General features: G+C 42.2%; 1 protein-coding gene across 2 annotated transcripts in view; it reads right to left on the bottom strand.

Moving 5' to 3' along the window:
• The window catches only part of Rab8b (RAB8B, member RAS oncogene family), a 65,012-nt gene extending 48,328 nt beyond the window's left edge, over positions 1 to 16,684 (bottom strand). Inside the window, exon 1 of one of the 2 annotated variants that reach the window (XM_026779282.1) lies at positions 16,358 to 16,684. In XM_026779282.1, coding sequence (XP_026635083.1) covers positions 16,358 to 16,669 — 312 coding nt within the window. In that variant the 5' untranslated portion in view covers positions 16,670 to 16,684. The remainder of the gene's footprint in view (positions 1 to 16,357) is intronic. The other variant, XM_005347731.2, reaches the window with a different exon arrangement.
• Between the last annotated feature and the right edge of the window lie 598 nt (positions 16,685 to 17,282).

Below are 17,282 nucleotides of genomic sequence, written 5' to 3'. Positions count from 1 at the left end.
AAAAGAGACTGAAAGCTAGCAACCCTCCGCTCCATAAAATTTGCATAGAAGAAAATAAGTGATCTGGAACTGGTCTTCTCTCTCAAATAAAACAGCAAGAATTCCATTATGATATTTTGCTTGCTTGTTTAGTTTTCAAGTGAGAGGCAGATAAATTATGGCCATGTATTATCATCATCATTTTGTAAATAAAGAAGCATTTTTTCATTATAAAAACTTGAAAATGGTATTCCTGTCTTAGTTAATTTTCTCAAACAAAAATAAAATGACCAAGGCAACTTATAAATGAATCATTTTATTGGGCTTATAGTTTCAGAAGTGTTCATCATGGGGGAGCCAAGGCATGGCAGCAGGAAAGTTGAGTGCTCATATCTTGGTTGGCATGTAGAAGGCATGAGAGCTAACAGAATGGTGTGAGCTTTTAAAGCCTCAAAGCTCACCCCCAGTAAAAGCTCAGCCCCAGTGACTTACCCCCTCTAACAAGGCCACACCTCCTAATCCTTCCCAAAGATTTTCACCAATTGAGGACCAAATATTAAAATATAAAAGCCTATGAGGGCCAGTCTCATCCAAAACACTACAGGGCCATTAGCAATTTTACACTTGCCAGGTGAAGTGGTGCTACAGTCCCACCCAGTAAGCCTCAGAACCCTGGGATATAGGACTCCTAGTAAGAACAGGAGGTACAGCTAATACCACATTATGGGGAGTTCACAACGACAGACCAAGGATGATGTGTCTGATCAAGCAAAGTAGAAACTGTGATTTTTAAAAATAAGGAATTAATGGCCAATGAGAGCTATACCCTAAAGTTAATTAGTTTAGTGTTGGACAGAACCAGGGACAGGAAGATGCTGTCCAAATGAAACTGAGAGTGTTCAGGCCACTTAAGAGGACACTGAGGTGTCTAGATGAAGGCCTAAACCAGGGCAGATAGAAGACTATAAAGAGACAAAGATAATGTGCAGGGTTTGAGCCTGTATACAGAAAAGAGTAAATGGCAGTATTATTATTAGATAGGTAACAAGTCAGGAAATTATACACAGTGCCAATGCATGCAGTCCATGAAGAGATCTGTGTGCCTGAGCACCAAACAAAAGGTTCTGAAGATGCAGGTCATAGCTCCCGTCCTTCTGAGAGCTGCTGTTCTTACCCTTTGAGGCACATTTCATTGTTCAGTACTGAGCAGTAGCAAAACTCACCATCACAAACCTTCACACTGTTCAAAAGCAAAACTCTGACCATCTGAACATTTTTTGCACACAAATCTATGAGTGGTATATAAGTGTATGGAGGACAGATGTAGACATGTGCTGTCTTCCTCAATTGCTCTCCACTTTGAACCCAACCTATCCAGCTGGCCCTAAAGATCCTTGGCTCTGCCTCAAGAGCACAGGGGTTACAGGCAGGTATCCACACCTCTTCAGCTTTTATGTGGGTGCTGTTGTGGTGCAGGAGGTCCTTCTAAGTATTGCTTTTATTGGTTAATGAATAAATCTGTTTCAGCCAGTGGTTTAGCAGAATAGAGCTAGGCTAGGAAAACTAAACTGAATGCTGGGTGAAAGAAGGCAGAGTCAGTGAGATACCATGGAGCCGCAGCGAGCCACCAGCCGGAACCTTGTTGGTAAGCCACAGCCACATGGATATACACAGATTAATAGAAATGGATTAAATTAAGATATGAGAGTAAGCCAGAAATATGCTTAAGATATTGGCCAAACAGTATTGCAAATAATATAGTTTCTGAGTGATTATTTCGGGTCTAAGTGGCTGGAACAAACAAGCTGTCTCCTACAACACTGCTGAGAATCTGAAATCCAGTCCCACAGCAAGCACTGAGTCATCTCTCCAGCCCAAATACCTTAAAATTTTTAACAAAACAACTTTCCTAGATGCAACATAATTTTTGAGGAATGAATGGAAACAAAGAGGTCCACAGCATGTTTTTTGTCTTGTTTTGCTTTTGAACCCAAAAAATGAACTCTTAAAACCAACGCAGTCTTTAAAATTTTAAGCCAAATGTAATACAAATTTGAATATAACCCTTTCAACTATAGTCAAAAATAGAACCTACCCTCTTAATTGTCCCTAAGCTCCTTATGACCCCATCCCTGTCTCCCATTATCTATCTATCTATCTATCTATCTATCTATCTATCTATCTATCTATCTATCTATCTATCATCTGTCCATCTGTCTGTCCACTCATCCATCCATCCATCCAACTTCTCATCATCACCTAGCCCGGACTGGTCTGAAACTCACTATGTAATTCAGCTTGGCCTCCAACTTAAAAATCTTCCTGCCTCAGCCTTGTAAGTACCAGGATTATAGGCCACTGAGATTAAAGGTAAAAGTACCATTCCAAGCTATCTAGCTTTTTTTTTTTTAAAAAAAAAAATATTCTTATTAACTCTTTGAGAATTTCACATAATGTATTTTTAACATAGCTTTGCCCTGCCCCCAACTCCTCCCAGATTCTGCCCCATCAGTTAGCTGTCTTTAATGCTAAAGGCCAGGTGGCACATGCCTTCAATCCGAGCACTCAGAAGACAGAGGCAGATGGATCTCAGTGAGTTCGAGGCCAGCCATGTCTACGAAGTGAGTTCCAGGACAGCCAGGGCTGTTATACAGAGAAACTTTGTCTCAAAAAAACAAAACAAACAAAAACAAAAAAAATCAACAACAAACCCAAAAGACCAACAACAACAAAAAAAAACAAAACAAGACAACACTTTGAAGTTCTTACCTCAGCTTCCTTTACCAAACAATATCTATATAGAAACAAAACCAATTATAACTTTATGCCTGCCCTGTACATATAATCATCATCTATTAAAGAGAGAAAACATTCAGGGGGAATCATACTTTATGCTTATGCTGACACACTTATTTCCCTAATTTTCCTAATAAGACAGCTTAATGGTTACAAAGAAATTAATAGCATGTATTGATGCTATAAAACCATGATTAATGACTTTTCTAAGATTAAAGTATCATCATCTTGATTATTAGGTAAAGAAAAACTATTAACTAGCTTTCAAGCTGGGTAATTTACGTCATTAAAATCAGATACAATGCTTCAAAATTTAATGTATTGTTCAAATTCATGTATGCAAACAAATTCATTACAATTCATGAGATTTCACTCTGAAACTCATTGCACTAAAAATTCAAAGCCCTAAGAGAGGCCATGGAGCTAGAATATTTAAATTGAAATATTTGTCCTTTCTGGACAGATTATTCTACACTATTTTTTGTTTGTGTTTTTCTCCAAATTCTCACTCCCCTGAGAATATATAGTAGCTGGAAGCCAAGAAACTGCACTTTACACTGACATGTTGTACAGGGGTCTCCTGATGCCAGATGAGCGAGGGTCTTCACTCTAGAGATAAGCCTAGATAATATTTCTAATAATGTAAAAAATACACATAGTCCTAAACTTTCTACAACACTGATGTACACCTCATCAAAATAAGCAAGATTTTCCTGTCCATATTTTTATAGGATCCATCCTAATAGGTGCGTTTTGTTTTGTTTTGTTTTTTTTTTTTGGTTGTTTGGTTTTTCAAGACAGGGTTTCTCTGTAGCTCTGGAGCCTGTCCTGGAACTAGCTCTTGTAGACCAGGTTGGCCTCGAACTCACAGAGATCCGCCTACTTCTGCCTCCCCAGTGCTGGGATTAAAGGCATGCGCCACCGCCACCTGGCATAAATGTTAGCTCTTATGAAAGGCAAATGCTATCCAATTAAGTCCCCTGGGATTTCCAGGGTCCATTTAGCTGTCTAGGCTTATATAGTTAACTGGAACTAACTTGATTTATCCAGTTCCCACATATGTAACTCTGTTTGCATGTGTGTGAGAGACATTTGGTTTAAACCTATGCTACAAACAATAATGCATCTTTTTCTCATAAGTCCTAACAAGAAGTTCCTTTATTAATTAAGAAAATGCTAAAATTAATTTACCTTAAGAATCTCTAACAGGAAATGTTAAAATCAGAAGTTCAACTTGGGGGTTTCCAGGACAAAAGCCCAAGTTCTTTTACATAAACTGTTTGGGTTTTTCTGTCTACTCTCCCACTTTGTTCATTGGTTATAACTTGGATCAGAGCTCTGAAAAAGACTTTAGACTCTTCAGCACAAGATCCCCTTCTGCACATGAAAGGTCATTACTGACTTGTCTGAAACTGTGTGATGAACATCTTTTCCACAGTATCATAATGCCCCTGCACACTCTCAGGGATCCAGAGCCTTCAGCTCTGCTTCTAGCCTTCCAGGAGTCGATCCGTACCAATATGCACCATAAAAACTGAGACTGTGGAGCACCCAGGTGCATATTCATGTGACAGAGTAAGTGGACTTGTCACATCAAGCTTATCTGCTCAGACTTTTCTTTGTCCTGGCTCACAGTGGCATGCTGAAGGCTCAAAGTTAGAAAACAAGCCAGATATAGGTAGGTCTACTTTACAACACCACTGAGGAAAACTTTGCCAAACGGGTTTTCTAAACAAAGCCAGGATTAGACAGAATTTCATCCTCAAAATAAAAAAAAAATAAAAAAAATAAAGGATAGGATAGGCTAACAGGAAGATTAAACCTGACATGAGGAAGGAAGTTCACAATTAAGGTAGCTGTCCCTAGCAAATTATAGCCTATATAAAGCCAAGCACCCATAAATAAACCAATGGTACCATGTGGAGAGGCAATGCAGAGATTTCTGATATAATCAGTTCCCTTTTCACCAGAGTAGGGCTTATAATTAAACTCTGGCCCTTCTACCCGCATTCTGCTGTGCACATATCTGATTTCTTCCTAAAGGACTAGTTAGTGGCTAAGACAACTTGGAAACCACAAGTTCACTGACCTCCCAAGCCAAGAGGCAACATATGCACATCAGCATTAGCTGCTGCTGGGGCTTGTTCATGTTCCACTCAGTACCCTTAAGGGTTTCCAGGTTTATCTACACAGTTCTTCCAGATCACTGAAAGGGGCTGTTCCTGGGCCTAAATAAAAGCTCAACACACTGAAACCCATAGAAAATGCCAATAGCCACTTTAAGAGATTCAGCTTGCATTGGACAAAGGGCCCAGAACTGGTGTGAGCTGCAGGTTTGGGTTTGGGCTCCATTATCTACTTACAGGACTGACAGAGTCCATTCTCCAAGCGTCAAGCTCCTCACCTAGGACAGAGCAATCATCTCTTCACATCTTCTGTGGTAATGTTATATACAGAGACAGGAGTGGAAACACTCTGCCAATAGTAACAGTAACAAGGGAAGGAAGAGGCACCTGGGATTGTTAACCATAACTGGCTTCCCTGGGTGACACCCTTCCTTGGCTCCTTGCTGCCCTCAGGCTAAGGCCCAGCCTTGACTTAGGTTAAGTTTCTCCCAACCTGCCCTCTAGCACCTCCACCTTTACCTCTGGTCACATCCTCTACCCTGGCCAGGGAGCCAGAGTTCCTCCAGGAAGCTATGCTGGCCATCCAGGCAGGAGCCCTTGCCCAGAGAGTCCTCACTCCCATTCTAGTAACTCACCCCTCCTTCAGATTCTGACAAGTTTGCATGTAATATTCTCCTATAAGCTCTCCTCAACCTTTCTTTGGTACTTTCATAACACCATTATTTATCCTGCTGCAGTCTTTCCTATTGCTGTATTAAAATGACTTGGATACTCTTCATTTTTTTCCATTCTCAAAGTTTTTCAGACCCAAAATGAAAGTGGCTGTGCCTGGAGAGATGGCTCAGTCAAGTGTTTGCCCCCCAGAGTTCATATAAAACCTGGGCCTGGTGGCATGTGCTTATAATCCCAGAACTGGGCTGGCAGGGGCAGAGGCAGAGACAGGAAGATCCCTGATCCTCACTGGCTAGCCAGCTTAGCTGAATCAGCAAGTTTCAGGTTTAATGAGAGATTCTGTCTGATGAACAACAACCGAGGTTGACCTCTGGCCTCTACACATGAGCACACACATGTGCACACGCACATACAAATGTTGATAGAACAAACAAAGAAATGCTGTGTTTGAACTGAGTAGTTGACTAGTTACTGGGTTTTTCGAGACAGGGTTTCTCTGTAGCTTTGCAGCCTGTCCCAAAATAGCTCTCGTAGACCAGGCTGGCCTTGAACTCACAGAGTTCCACCTGCCTCTGTCTCCTGAGTGCTGGAATTAAAGGCGTGCGCCATCACCACCACCTGGCTCCAGCTATCGCTTTATAAAACCCAAAAGTCCTTGGAGCCCAGATATCTGAATTTAACCCCTTCATTTTTTTCTTTCACAATATGTTAACCACATCCAGATTTGTACACTAAACTATTAGTTCCTTTTTAAAGCAAGAGAATTGAAGGCAAATGAGGTGCGAGAGAAAGGAGACATGAAATCAGAGAGCCAATGCTCATGACAGGATTAAACAACACCGGACAATCTCTTCAGTGCTACAAATCTTTAGCCAGTCTACAAGACAAACACAAGTCTACTACTTCCTTACCCTGACTTCTAACGTGTCAAACACTAGTGCCCACTGGTGAGAAGAAAGCATAATCATTAGTGGAGAATAAAAAGGGAAATCTATTCTTCTTTGTAGATAATGATTTAACAGACTGGCAAAATGCTGCTGCTGGGGGACTCTGAAGACAGGGAAGCTAGCAATCTTTACTGTTGAGGAAGCGGCCAGCCTAAGGTCCTTGAGAGGAGCTTGTGCAATAATGGACGGAAGACTGAATTTACAAGCAATCAACAAATAACAGTACAGGCAGTCATCATTCTCTCCTAGTGGATGTGTTTGTGTGCTTTTGTGTGCATCTAAGGAGATGAGTATTTCGCAATATCTCTTTCAGATAGACATAAGAAATAAACTAACAGTTCAATGTTTGAGCAGTTGAGGAGACGAGAAAGATGGCTGCATGGTTGAGAGCATGCACTGCTCTTTCGGGGGACCTATCTCAGTTCCCTGCAAGTTCCCAGCTTGCAATTCCAGTTCCAGGGGATCTGACACTCTCTGACCTCCTCAGGCATCTGAACGCATGTGCTTATAAAACTCACACAGGCACACATAAACAAAAAATAAATTAAATAAATCTTTAAGAAGTTTACCCTGTATTTCATAGCAAAACTCGATCATCATTTTGGGGGATTGCCCTTCCATTTTACACTTAGAAAAATGCCTGTACCTGGAAGGAAGCACATAGCCATTGTTTTGCACAATACTACAGGTTGTGTTTACAGTAACTAAGAGACCATTTAAACAAAAAAAAAAAATGTGGTAAATTAAAGGAGAGCACAACCTAAATTTACAATGTAATGGTATTTATCAAGGTTAAAGACTGAGAGACCAAGACATGGAAACATCTTTAAAGATAATCTATATACAGGTTCTATATTTTAATTTACAATGAAATTTTACATATAGGAAATTAACTACTTAAAATTTTCCATAAAAGCTTCATACTATAGGGTTATAATATTTTAAAATAATGTAAGTAAACATAATAAGAAATGCACCAACTCAAATACTCTGGGTAACAGCCTCATTCCTGTGTCATTGCTCACTGCTGCTGGGACTAAGTAAGACAAGCATCGTTTTCTACCATCCAGCTCTAAACAATATGGAAGGGAAATAGCAAGAAAAGGTCACTATTGATTCTCAGACTGCCAGGCAGGAGTTTTCTAAATCCTCACCCAATGGTTAATTTTAGCTGCCAACACGAAGCAAAACACCAAAGAAGGAACAAAGAAACTGGTAGAAGGGCACAAGGTATGGTTTACAGTCTCTTCCTCACCCACGGCAAGCCCTTCTCCCCAAGTACAGTAGGAGTGGGGCGCTAACAATAGCCAGTGAAATGAAAAAATAACCTGAGTCACTTTAAAACTGGAATAGAGAACTCTCAATAAAGAGCTGTTCTCTAAGCTGTTTTAGATTTTATCAGAGTACTTTAGAAAACAGTAAAGACTTCCTCATTGAAAACCATACAAAGCAACCCACCCCATCCTGATTCATAAACAAAATCCCAGCACTCAGAAGGCAGAGGCAGGCGGATCTCTGTGAGTTCAAAGCCAGCCTGGTCTACAAGAGCTAGTTCCAGGACAGGCACTAAAAGCTACGGAGAAACCCTGTCTCGAAAATCCAAAAAAAAAAAAAAAACAACAACAACAACAAACAGGGTACAGCTGGCCACTGGCATTTCACAATGCAAGCTTTTCACCTTTCTATTGGCCTTTATTTATCTACGTGTGTTTATGGAGATAATGAATACTTCAGAACATCTATTCCAGATAAACATTGCATCATGTCATAAAAAATACATGTATGTAACTCAGCTTTGAATTAGTTTACCCTATATTTCAAAACAGAACTTGAACAATCAGATTGTCCTTCTACTTTATATATCAGGAAAAGTATCTGTGATTTATTAAAATAAGTATTGCCTAATTCTTCAACAAAGCAGCAAAATTAAATATGATGTGAGAAGCCCTGCCAGCCCAAACTCTGGCAGCCAAAAGCTTTGGAACTTTATGTATTGCCTAATCTCTCTGTGGTTGACTTTTACCAGGATGAGATGGGATTCCACACCTAATTCTGCTTTTGCAAAGCACCTTGAAATTGTGCCATGCTGCCACCAGCTGCCACTGTGGTCTGTGTAGTATAACCACACACCTAAATTTGATGATCATGATACCACAAAGAGCTTTTTTTAGCATTTACTCTAGGAGCCAAGAAACAAAATTCTCGACTGAGGAGGAAAAGAGCTCCTGGGGACCATCCAAAGGTTCAGCAACAGGTGAGCCTATTTAGCCGGGTTAGGCCCTACCGTAAGGCAGCAAGAAAGCAGCTTACATGGCGGCTGGGAAAAATAAGCTACCACTTCATGTGGCTTCCCAAAGGAAGCCCTGAGCGGCTAAGCATCAAAATCTTATTAGTTTCTTTTTCAAAGAAGCCATTCCTTTCAGGTTCTTATTCATTCAATTCAAAATAAGAAAAATCCCCTAACTTAAAAATTGAGCATAGAAACCACATGAAATTCCAGTTCCAAAGATGTGACACCCTCTACCGGCACCTGCACACACACGTGAATATGTGGATATATACTCAAACAGACACACAAATAAGAAAAATAAACAAATCTTTTTAAAGAAAAATGACACATCATTACATACAATAAATCTAATAATTACTGTCTATATTTGTTAATACTGAAATTTAGTCATAACATGTTGCATGAACAATAGCTACCTGCTCATGTTAGAAAATAGCATATGTGCAGGAAGGTGCCACCCCCCCCACCCCGCTTCCCCATGACAGATGTTAGGAATTCACCACCATCCTCCATCTTGCTGGGCTCAGACAGAACTTCAGATATCCACAGAAAGTAGCCTTCCAGCAAGTCACACCAACCCACCACACATTTCTCTCACAGTGCTGAGTACCCCTCAACACACTAAGCCAAAAGACGCACTGAGTCTTTAAAGAAAGCTGCCTTGTGAGAATTTACCTCAAGAAATGCCACAAAATGGCAATTTCACAAAATAGTAATTTCCTTTCTTTAATAATGACAGAAAACATAACTGTATGCATTAGTTTTCCTCTAGATATAGGCTATCTCAGTGGCACATAATTGGTTCTATATAATTATAATAAGCATATATAAAATAAATGTTTTAAAATAGAATTTGATTGTATTCAGTCCAAAAGTCCAGCTTATTCCTAATCCACTCAGTACCCTGTGACTCAGACAAGTGCTGTGCAGAACACAGACACAAACACAGCTCCATCTGCTAATTAAAAATGGGCATGAAACTGTTAACAGGCATCTGTTGCATTGTTCGAAGCTAATGGGCAGAGACAAAGCTGAAATGGCTTTTCTAATACACACCCAGTGATTTCACTCATTTTCTGTTTGGTATTTATGAAAGTGGGGGGTTGGAAGCAGGCTGTTAAAATGGCTTATTATGCACACCAAGAGATAAGTGAAATCACTTTTATATTCTAAAACTGATTACAGGAAGGTAAACAGCATTTTACACTAGAGAAGACAGCATTTCTATATTAACAAGTCAAATTAAACACTTATCTCAATTCAGATATAATCTAGTCATGTCAAACACTATGAAAGACAAAAAATTCATGCAATGCTTTCTCTACAGTCCGTAACTGCTTTCACAATCATCCATCTATCCATTCATTCACTGCACACTTTTATAAAATAGGCCTTGGAGATTTACTGATTCTGACTTGATTCTTGTCTTGGGAAACTCACAGACCCTGAAAACTACGTACAGATGATCACACTTCATCACTGATGGATCCGCTAAGGCCCGAGAACGACTTCCTCATCCTGGGCCTCCACTCTAGGAAGAGGATACAAACCCATCCGACTCGGGACCTGCTGCACCCCTGAATCCATCATGCCATCTCCCTGCCACCACATTCTGCTTCACCTACCTAGGAACTGAAAGTGACTAAGGGTTTTTTCATGAAAACACAGTCCTGATGAAGGATCCATTTTCAAATACTGTAACTACCATTCATCCTTGACCACCATGCCTGGTTTGTAAGTAGGTGGTTCACAAGCCTCAACTAACCACAGATATGTCTATTTTACCTGCACCACAACACGGTTTAACTACTTTTAAACTGCCCATACGTTTGTGGTTTTCTAAGAAAAGTTCAGCCTATCTTGAGGGCAAGATTTTCCAACGTGGCAATGATAACGACGCAGCTGGGAGACATACATTCCCTTGGCCCAGCTGGCCAAGGTCCACACCTCTACCACCTCCCATTCAGGCCCTTATTGGAGCTTGCACCCTGACCCAGGCAGGAGCAGCTGATAATCTTACTCTGCTTTTCTCGCTTCATCTTCCCACAGCTATATACATCTCTTGCTCCACAATCTGACTCACTATCTAGCATCTACCCCTCCATCTGGAACCCTCTCCTCATCCTGCTATGAGAACCCTTGCCTGGAAAATGTTCCAGGTGCCAGCTACAACACACAGGAGCGCTGATCTGCAGCAGAGAGCTGCAGGCAGGTGGCAGAACAGACCCTGGGGCTGCCCCAGGCCAAGCCTGCAGCTCCTATTATCCTCACTGCTGCTGCATCCTTCCTTCCAGATTCAGTTCAAAAATCAACGACTAAATTTTTCCTCATCTTCAAAGACTAAACTTATTTTCCTCTAAAACAATATCCAAACTGATTCCCCTCTGGCTTTTTTCAGTAGATACAGACAGCATTGCTGTTGTTGCCAGTGAACCCGCCCCCAACTTCTGCCTGAAGTTCTGGCTGAAGCTCTTTAGTAAAGAACACTTCAGACAGATCCACATTCATACCCACCACTCAGTTTACCCATGCCTGCATTTCTAGATAGCTTTTCTCATGGGCTGGAAAACTCATCACGGAGAGGAGTGTAACCCTTTATCATCCACCACTAAGTCCCACTTCTGCTTAACATTGCTATCAACACTAGCGCTGAGAAGGGAAGCCTACCCGAGAGCTCTGAAAGAACACGGCATGAAAATAAGGCTTTATGCACAAAATGTTCAATTTGAACTTGCATGTTCTTTGGTATTTTAGTTTGAGAAGTTGAAACCAAGAAAAACAACTATGAAAATGAAAATTGACTTCTATGTATCTGGCTTATGCTCAGCCAGATGTTGATATAATCTTGGATAAAAATGTAAATATGACAGACTGTTTTTCAGTTAGTAAGTCTTGATAAATTTTGAAAGAAGAACAACCAAAAGCAGCTTTACATCTTAAGCAAGGGTCAACAAACTTGTTCTACAAAGAAGCAGTCAGTTAGTAAATAACTTGGAGGGTCACATGTAGTCTTTGCTGCTGTCATCTTTAACAATTTCTTTAAAATGTAAAAGCAAAACCAAAACAAGAACCCCATTTGACCCCTGTTGTTAACTGACTCAAGGCAAATGAACCCAAGACAAGAATACAATGGGACAGAATACAATGCCCAAAAGTGTTCTGCTGGCATTTAGCATTGACAACTACCAGTGTGGGGCTACAAAAATGATTTCATGAGTTATTTCACACGTGGAAGGAATGTTAACAACAGGGTGCACTATGATCTCTTGACCTGAAACTCCAGGCCTGGAAGAAAGGGCAAAGGCTATGTGCCAAGTTATCCCCATACAGAGTCTCTCAGGACTATTTCCCTTAACAGAATGCTAATCAAAGTGGAAACACCTTACTTTCCCACATACACAGGCACAAACCTAATGCACAAAGTGGAATTACTTTCTGGAAAATGTCTTTACAGAGAGGATCACACTCATATGCAGTAACAAAAGGATAAAGACTTGGATTTGAAGCTTCACCGATAGTTCTACTGAAGGTAGAGTTTTGCATTCATAAAGCTGGGACAGGGCATAAAGGAGATAATTTCTACAACTCTCTCTCTGATGTCAAACAATGACTATACTAAATAATGAAACCACTCAGGAAATACTTAACAGGAAGAAGGGGGCAGGGAGGAGGAGAGGCAGCAAAGGGAGTCGGTTTAGAAGGCCCCATTACAGGGCAGAGTACTGTTCTCTCTCTGTTCTACCAGCACCTTGTTCAATACAAGGCCATTTCAAGATGTCAGGGTGCCTTCGGATCAATTAAAACCACACACATCCCACAGGAAACATATAGTAAATAGTATCACTATTTCCTACTGTCTTATATTTAAAGATATTTATCTAAGTGTTAATTATGATTATGTAAGGGATGGGGCAGGAGTCAATCAAAACTTTTTCAATTTTCCAATATAAACTAGAAAGCTAGTTAGTTGGTCTGTGGCATTACACCTGTAATTCCAAGAGGCTAAAGCATCCTTACTCCATGGTTAGCAGGTATTACCTGACTGATAGAGCAGAAGATTCCCAGTAAGCCACGTGAAAGAAAATCTACCTTTACCCTGGCAAAGTACAGAAAGGACTCAAAGTCCCAAGCCTTAGGGAAATGAAAAGTGTATGAGACAATTTTATCCGGAACCAAAATGACTGTCTCCTCTTTCATGGCACCAGAACCCCCATCCACACAGCCTAAGGATGGAAGAACCTCATTTTTAAAAACACTGGCAAGACACAAAATGAAAGCATGCCTTCATAGTAAAAAGCAGACACGGGACCTATCTGCCAAACACACACAAACCCCAGGCCTTCAGAAGGACTCTCTCCTGGGGTGTGGTGCTTATCAAGTCTGTCAGCAGTGTCACAAGAAGACCTTGACAAGCCCAGCCATAGAAAACTCTAGAGTTTACACAAATGGACACTTAAATTATGGTGGGAAAAGATGGGTCACCAACTGTCACCTCGACCACCTCAGATCACCTGGAGATGCAGTTTAGGGTTTGGCAGGGAGGGGCACAGCTGCTAGAAATGTGTTTGCCATCAGCGAGGGGCAGTGGTACTTTTCACTAGAGTGCTACGAACTTCACCCCACTGTTCGAGCATGGCTGCAACTGGAAAGCATTTTAGTTTCAGCTCTAGAAGGTGTCTGGCTGTCTACTACCACATCCGTGGGAGCGCTGGGCCTAAGTAAGAGGCATGGGATCTTCCCCTCCTCCATAGCAACTGAAGAACAGCTTGAAGCTTCTTTTTCACCCATTCGCCAGAGAGTACAAAGACCAAGAGTTCCCATGAGATTCACCACGGAAAATCTATCTCCTAATCTAAGCCATCGAAGGACACTGGTTTTAATAACTGCTATTTCAATCACTAAAAATAATCCACTCAGAAAAGAATCTAATCCTTCACTGTGAAATGTAATATACTACACATACACATACACATACACATACACAAAAGCATAGTAGGGAGAGGGCTTAAGGGATTAAGTCCTGCGCCTCACCCATGTTAAGCATATACTGTATAGTATATGCGTATATACAGTATACTGAGTTAAATCCCTAGCCCAGAAAAATAATTTTTTAAAAAAATACTATGTTAAAAAATACTATGTTTGTATAGTAAATATCCTTATTGGAAATGTGAAACAAAGTGTGGAGGGGAGGGGGATGAACTGAGAGGTAAATCTATTGGGGGGGAATCCAAAGAATTTAACAAACTGTATCAGTGAAATTTATTCATTTTCTTTTTTTTTCCTTTAAAAAGGTTTATGTGTACTGTGTGCACCTGTGTTTGAGATGAACACATGTGAATGGAGCTGTCCAGAGACTAGAAGAGAAGTCAGTTGCTCTGTAGTTGAAGTGACAGGCCTACGGGTATTGGTGAACCACCTGATGCGGGCACTGGGGACTGAACTTGGGTCCTCTAGAAGTGCAGCAAGAACTCTCAACTGCTGAGCTACTCCTCTTGCCCATTTTTACTCACTTTCAAGGCAGGAGGAAACCCTGAGTGAATCCCACACAGAATAGACAGAGGCCTCCCCACTCAACTTGTTTGGCCTGTCCTTCACCATCTGTACTGCAGTATGCAATCAGCACTGAACCAGAGTTATTTGGGGTTTTGAAATTGATACCAAAAATGAATGTCCTTTGGTAGCTATACCAGCTTCCACCAAGCCTCTTACAAATACACTTGCGAGATGCAAGATGACATTTAAAATCTGCTTCCTCAGAAAAGAAAAGTCCCACTCAAGACTAACTGCCAAGAACTTGCAACTCAAACTTCCTTAAGCTCAGACATCACAACACCCAGATTTCCATTCAGACTGTATGAAAGAAATCAGAAGAAAACAATATACCTACTTAAAAGAATATACAACTAATTAAACATAGATTTGTTCTTCTGTTTTTTTTAATTCAAGTATATGAGTGTTTTTTTACGTGTGCCCATATAAATGTCTGGTCCCCACAGAGGCCAGAAGAGGGTGTTGGATCCCATGGAACTGGAGTTACAGGCAGTTGTGATGTGCCAGGTGGGTGCTGTGAACAAAACCTGGATCCTCTGTAAGAGCAGCAAGTCACTGAGGTAACTTTCCAGCCACTTGACCATACTTATTACCAACACACCGGTTCCCCATTACTTGTGACTCACTTGGAAAACCATTTGAAAAGTTAACTAAGCTAGTACTGGAGACTAGAAAGATCACCCAGGCAATCAAACAGCTGATACTTAGGGAACTTAATTGACTGCAGTTATTTAACAAGGAGAATGATGTTAAGGTTATTCTACCGAAAGCTTAAAACAAGTTTTGATTTGCTTTTCAGGTTGATAAGTTAAAGATCCGGTTATCTGCACACAAACGTCTTTAACTACAGATATAAGAAGGACAGCTCCCAGGGACGAGTGGAAAATGTTTTTTCTTGAAGTAATTGGGAAACATATAAATGCTGTGATTCACCTAAAAAGTAATTAGAGTCAAAGAAAACTATATAGGGAGGCAGGTGGAATATGAGCTCAATCACGTGTCTTGGATGTTACTAAATACTCAAGCTCAAGAATTTAAAAAGTTGAGACACAGTGCTTCCCAAGAAACAGAGTGAAGGGGTGAACAATACATTTCTGAGCACATCATCCCAAAAGTCGCCAGCCCTCTTAATAGCTATTAACAGGCAGAAGAACTTAACACTCCATAGACATTACCCCATCATTAGTCACTTTTAAAATCTTGATTCAAATAAGTCAAGAGAAAATGGGAACCAGCGTTCCCAGTTACTGGGGAAAGTCTTGAGCCCCACGTTTTCCATTTCCTCTCTTTTCTCTGCTCAGCCCCTGCGCTACGTCGGCTGCTTCCCCTTCTCCTTTCTAGCTAACACCCAGCTCTCCTTTACTTTCTCCACCAAGTAGCCTCATGCTGCCCTCTGGTCCTCCTGAGCCCTCTCCCATCCACAGTTTCCTTCTGCATTTTCTCTTGGCATCTCTGCGCACACCTTTACAGCCAATGTCGCTTCATTCCTTACCTCCTGAACATTCATTCATTCCCCCCAATTCCCTTCTGACCGCCTAGTCTCACTTCTCTCGTCCCTGGTGTCCTCTGTCCCTTGACTTCATTTGAAGCCCCTCTTAAGTCCGCAACCCTTCATTTCCCTCTTCACGTTTCCTTCCTCTTTCCTGTCTTTCTAATCCATGTTCGTATCCATTCTACCCCTCCTTTTCTCTTTCCGTACAATTTCCTGTGTTCCCCCGACTCTGTCCCTCTGGGACCCCTCTGCCGCCGCCCCGGAGCCCCCTCGTGTCTCCAACACCCCTGGTTCCCGACCGTTCTGGTTCCCCGTCCTCCGCCCGCAGCCCCGCGTCCCCGCCCGCCCCTCTCGCCCTCGCCCTGCCGGCTCGCACTGCCCTCTCGGCGGCCCCCGGGGTCTCCCTCCCGGGGCGTCAAGCCCTCGCGTGCCCTCTCCCAGGCCCCTGGGCACCCGCCCCCCGTGTCTCAGCTCCTGTCCCGGGCCGCGGCCGCTCCCTCACCGATGGTGGAGATGAAGGTGGTGTTGAAGGCGTCCTCTGAGAAGCGGAACAGGAGGCAGGTTTTGCCGACGCCGGAGTCGCCGATGAGCAGCAGTTTGAACAGATAATCGTACGTCTTCGCCATCTTCTCGCTTCGGCCCTCTCTGACCGCGGAGAGCAAGGAGGCGGTGGAAAGAGGCGCGGAGGGGGCCTCGGGCGAGGGGGCGTGTCCGCCGAGCCGCCCGCGGCCCGCCCCGCCTCTAGCCCCGCCCCCTGGAAGGTACCGGCGCGCCCCGCCCTGCCCCGGCCAATCCGCCGGCGTTTTGTCATCATCTTCCGCGACACGAGGCTTTATGGGATTTGTAGTATTCTGGGAGCGCCTCGGGCGTGCCTGGCCCAGGCTGTCCAAGTAACCCCGAAGGATAACAAAATCTGCATGATGTGGAACGGTGCACTAGGAGTTTCCTCTCATACTGGGAAAAGACACTTTGTTTTGAATTCCTCTTCTCTCGCCTTGGGAACTTGACTTTGTCGTTTCTTTGTTCGTGGGGACCTTTCAAATCCAAGACTTCGAAAATCTGAGTTCCGCAGTTCGCGTTATCTACTCGCCTGATCCCGGAGCAAGGAAGCTTTCTTAAAAATGCGGTGGTCCTCAAAATCTGCGGATTATCTGTAGAGTATTATCCTGCTTCTCCAGTTTCTGCCCGGGCTCCTAGGTCCCCTTCCACGGCCCTTCATTGATAGATCTCAAGAGAGTGATATTACCCTGTTCAGTGCATCCCCACTCATGCCCTCTGAACGACAGGCCACAGCCAAATAGGATGATTATTTTTAAAGGATCTACCTCGGAGGCAGCGCCCCACTACCCGTAGGAGGATGGATTTTTTTTTTTTTTTTTTTTTTTTTTTTTTTTTTTCCAGCCATACTCTGAGATTACATACAGCTT

The sequence above is a fragment of the Microtus ochrogaster genome, chromosome 5 (genome assembly GCF_000317375.1).
Source record: "Microtus ochrogaster isolate Prairie Vole_2 chromosome 5, MicOch1.0, whole genome shotgun sequence".
Taxonomy (NCBI): domain Eukaryota; kingdom Metazoa; phylum Chordata; class Mammalia; order Rodentia; family Cricetidae; genus Microtus; species Microtus ochrogaster.
The sequence above is the reverse complement of the archived record's forward strand: the minus strand, read 5'-3'. Positions and strand labels throughout refer to the sequence as shown.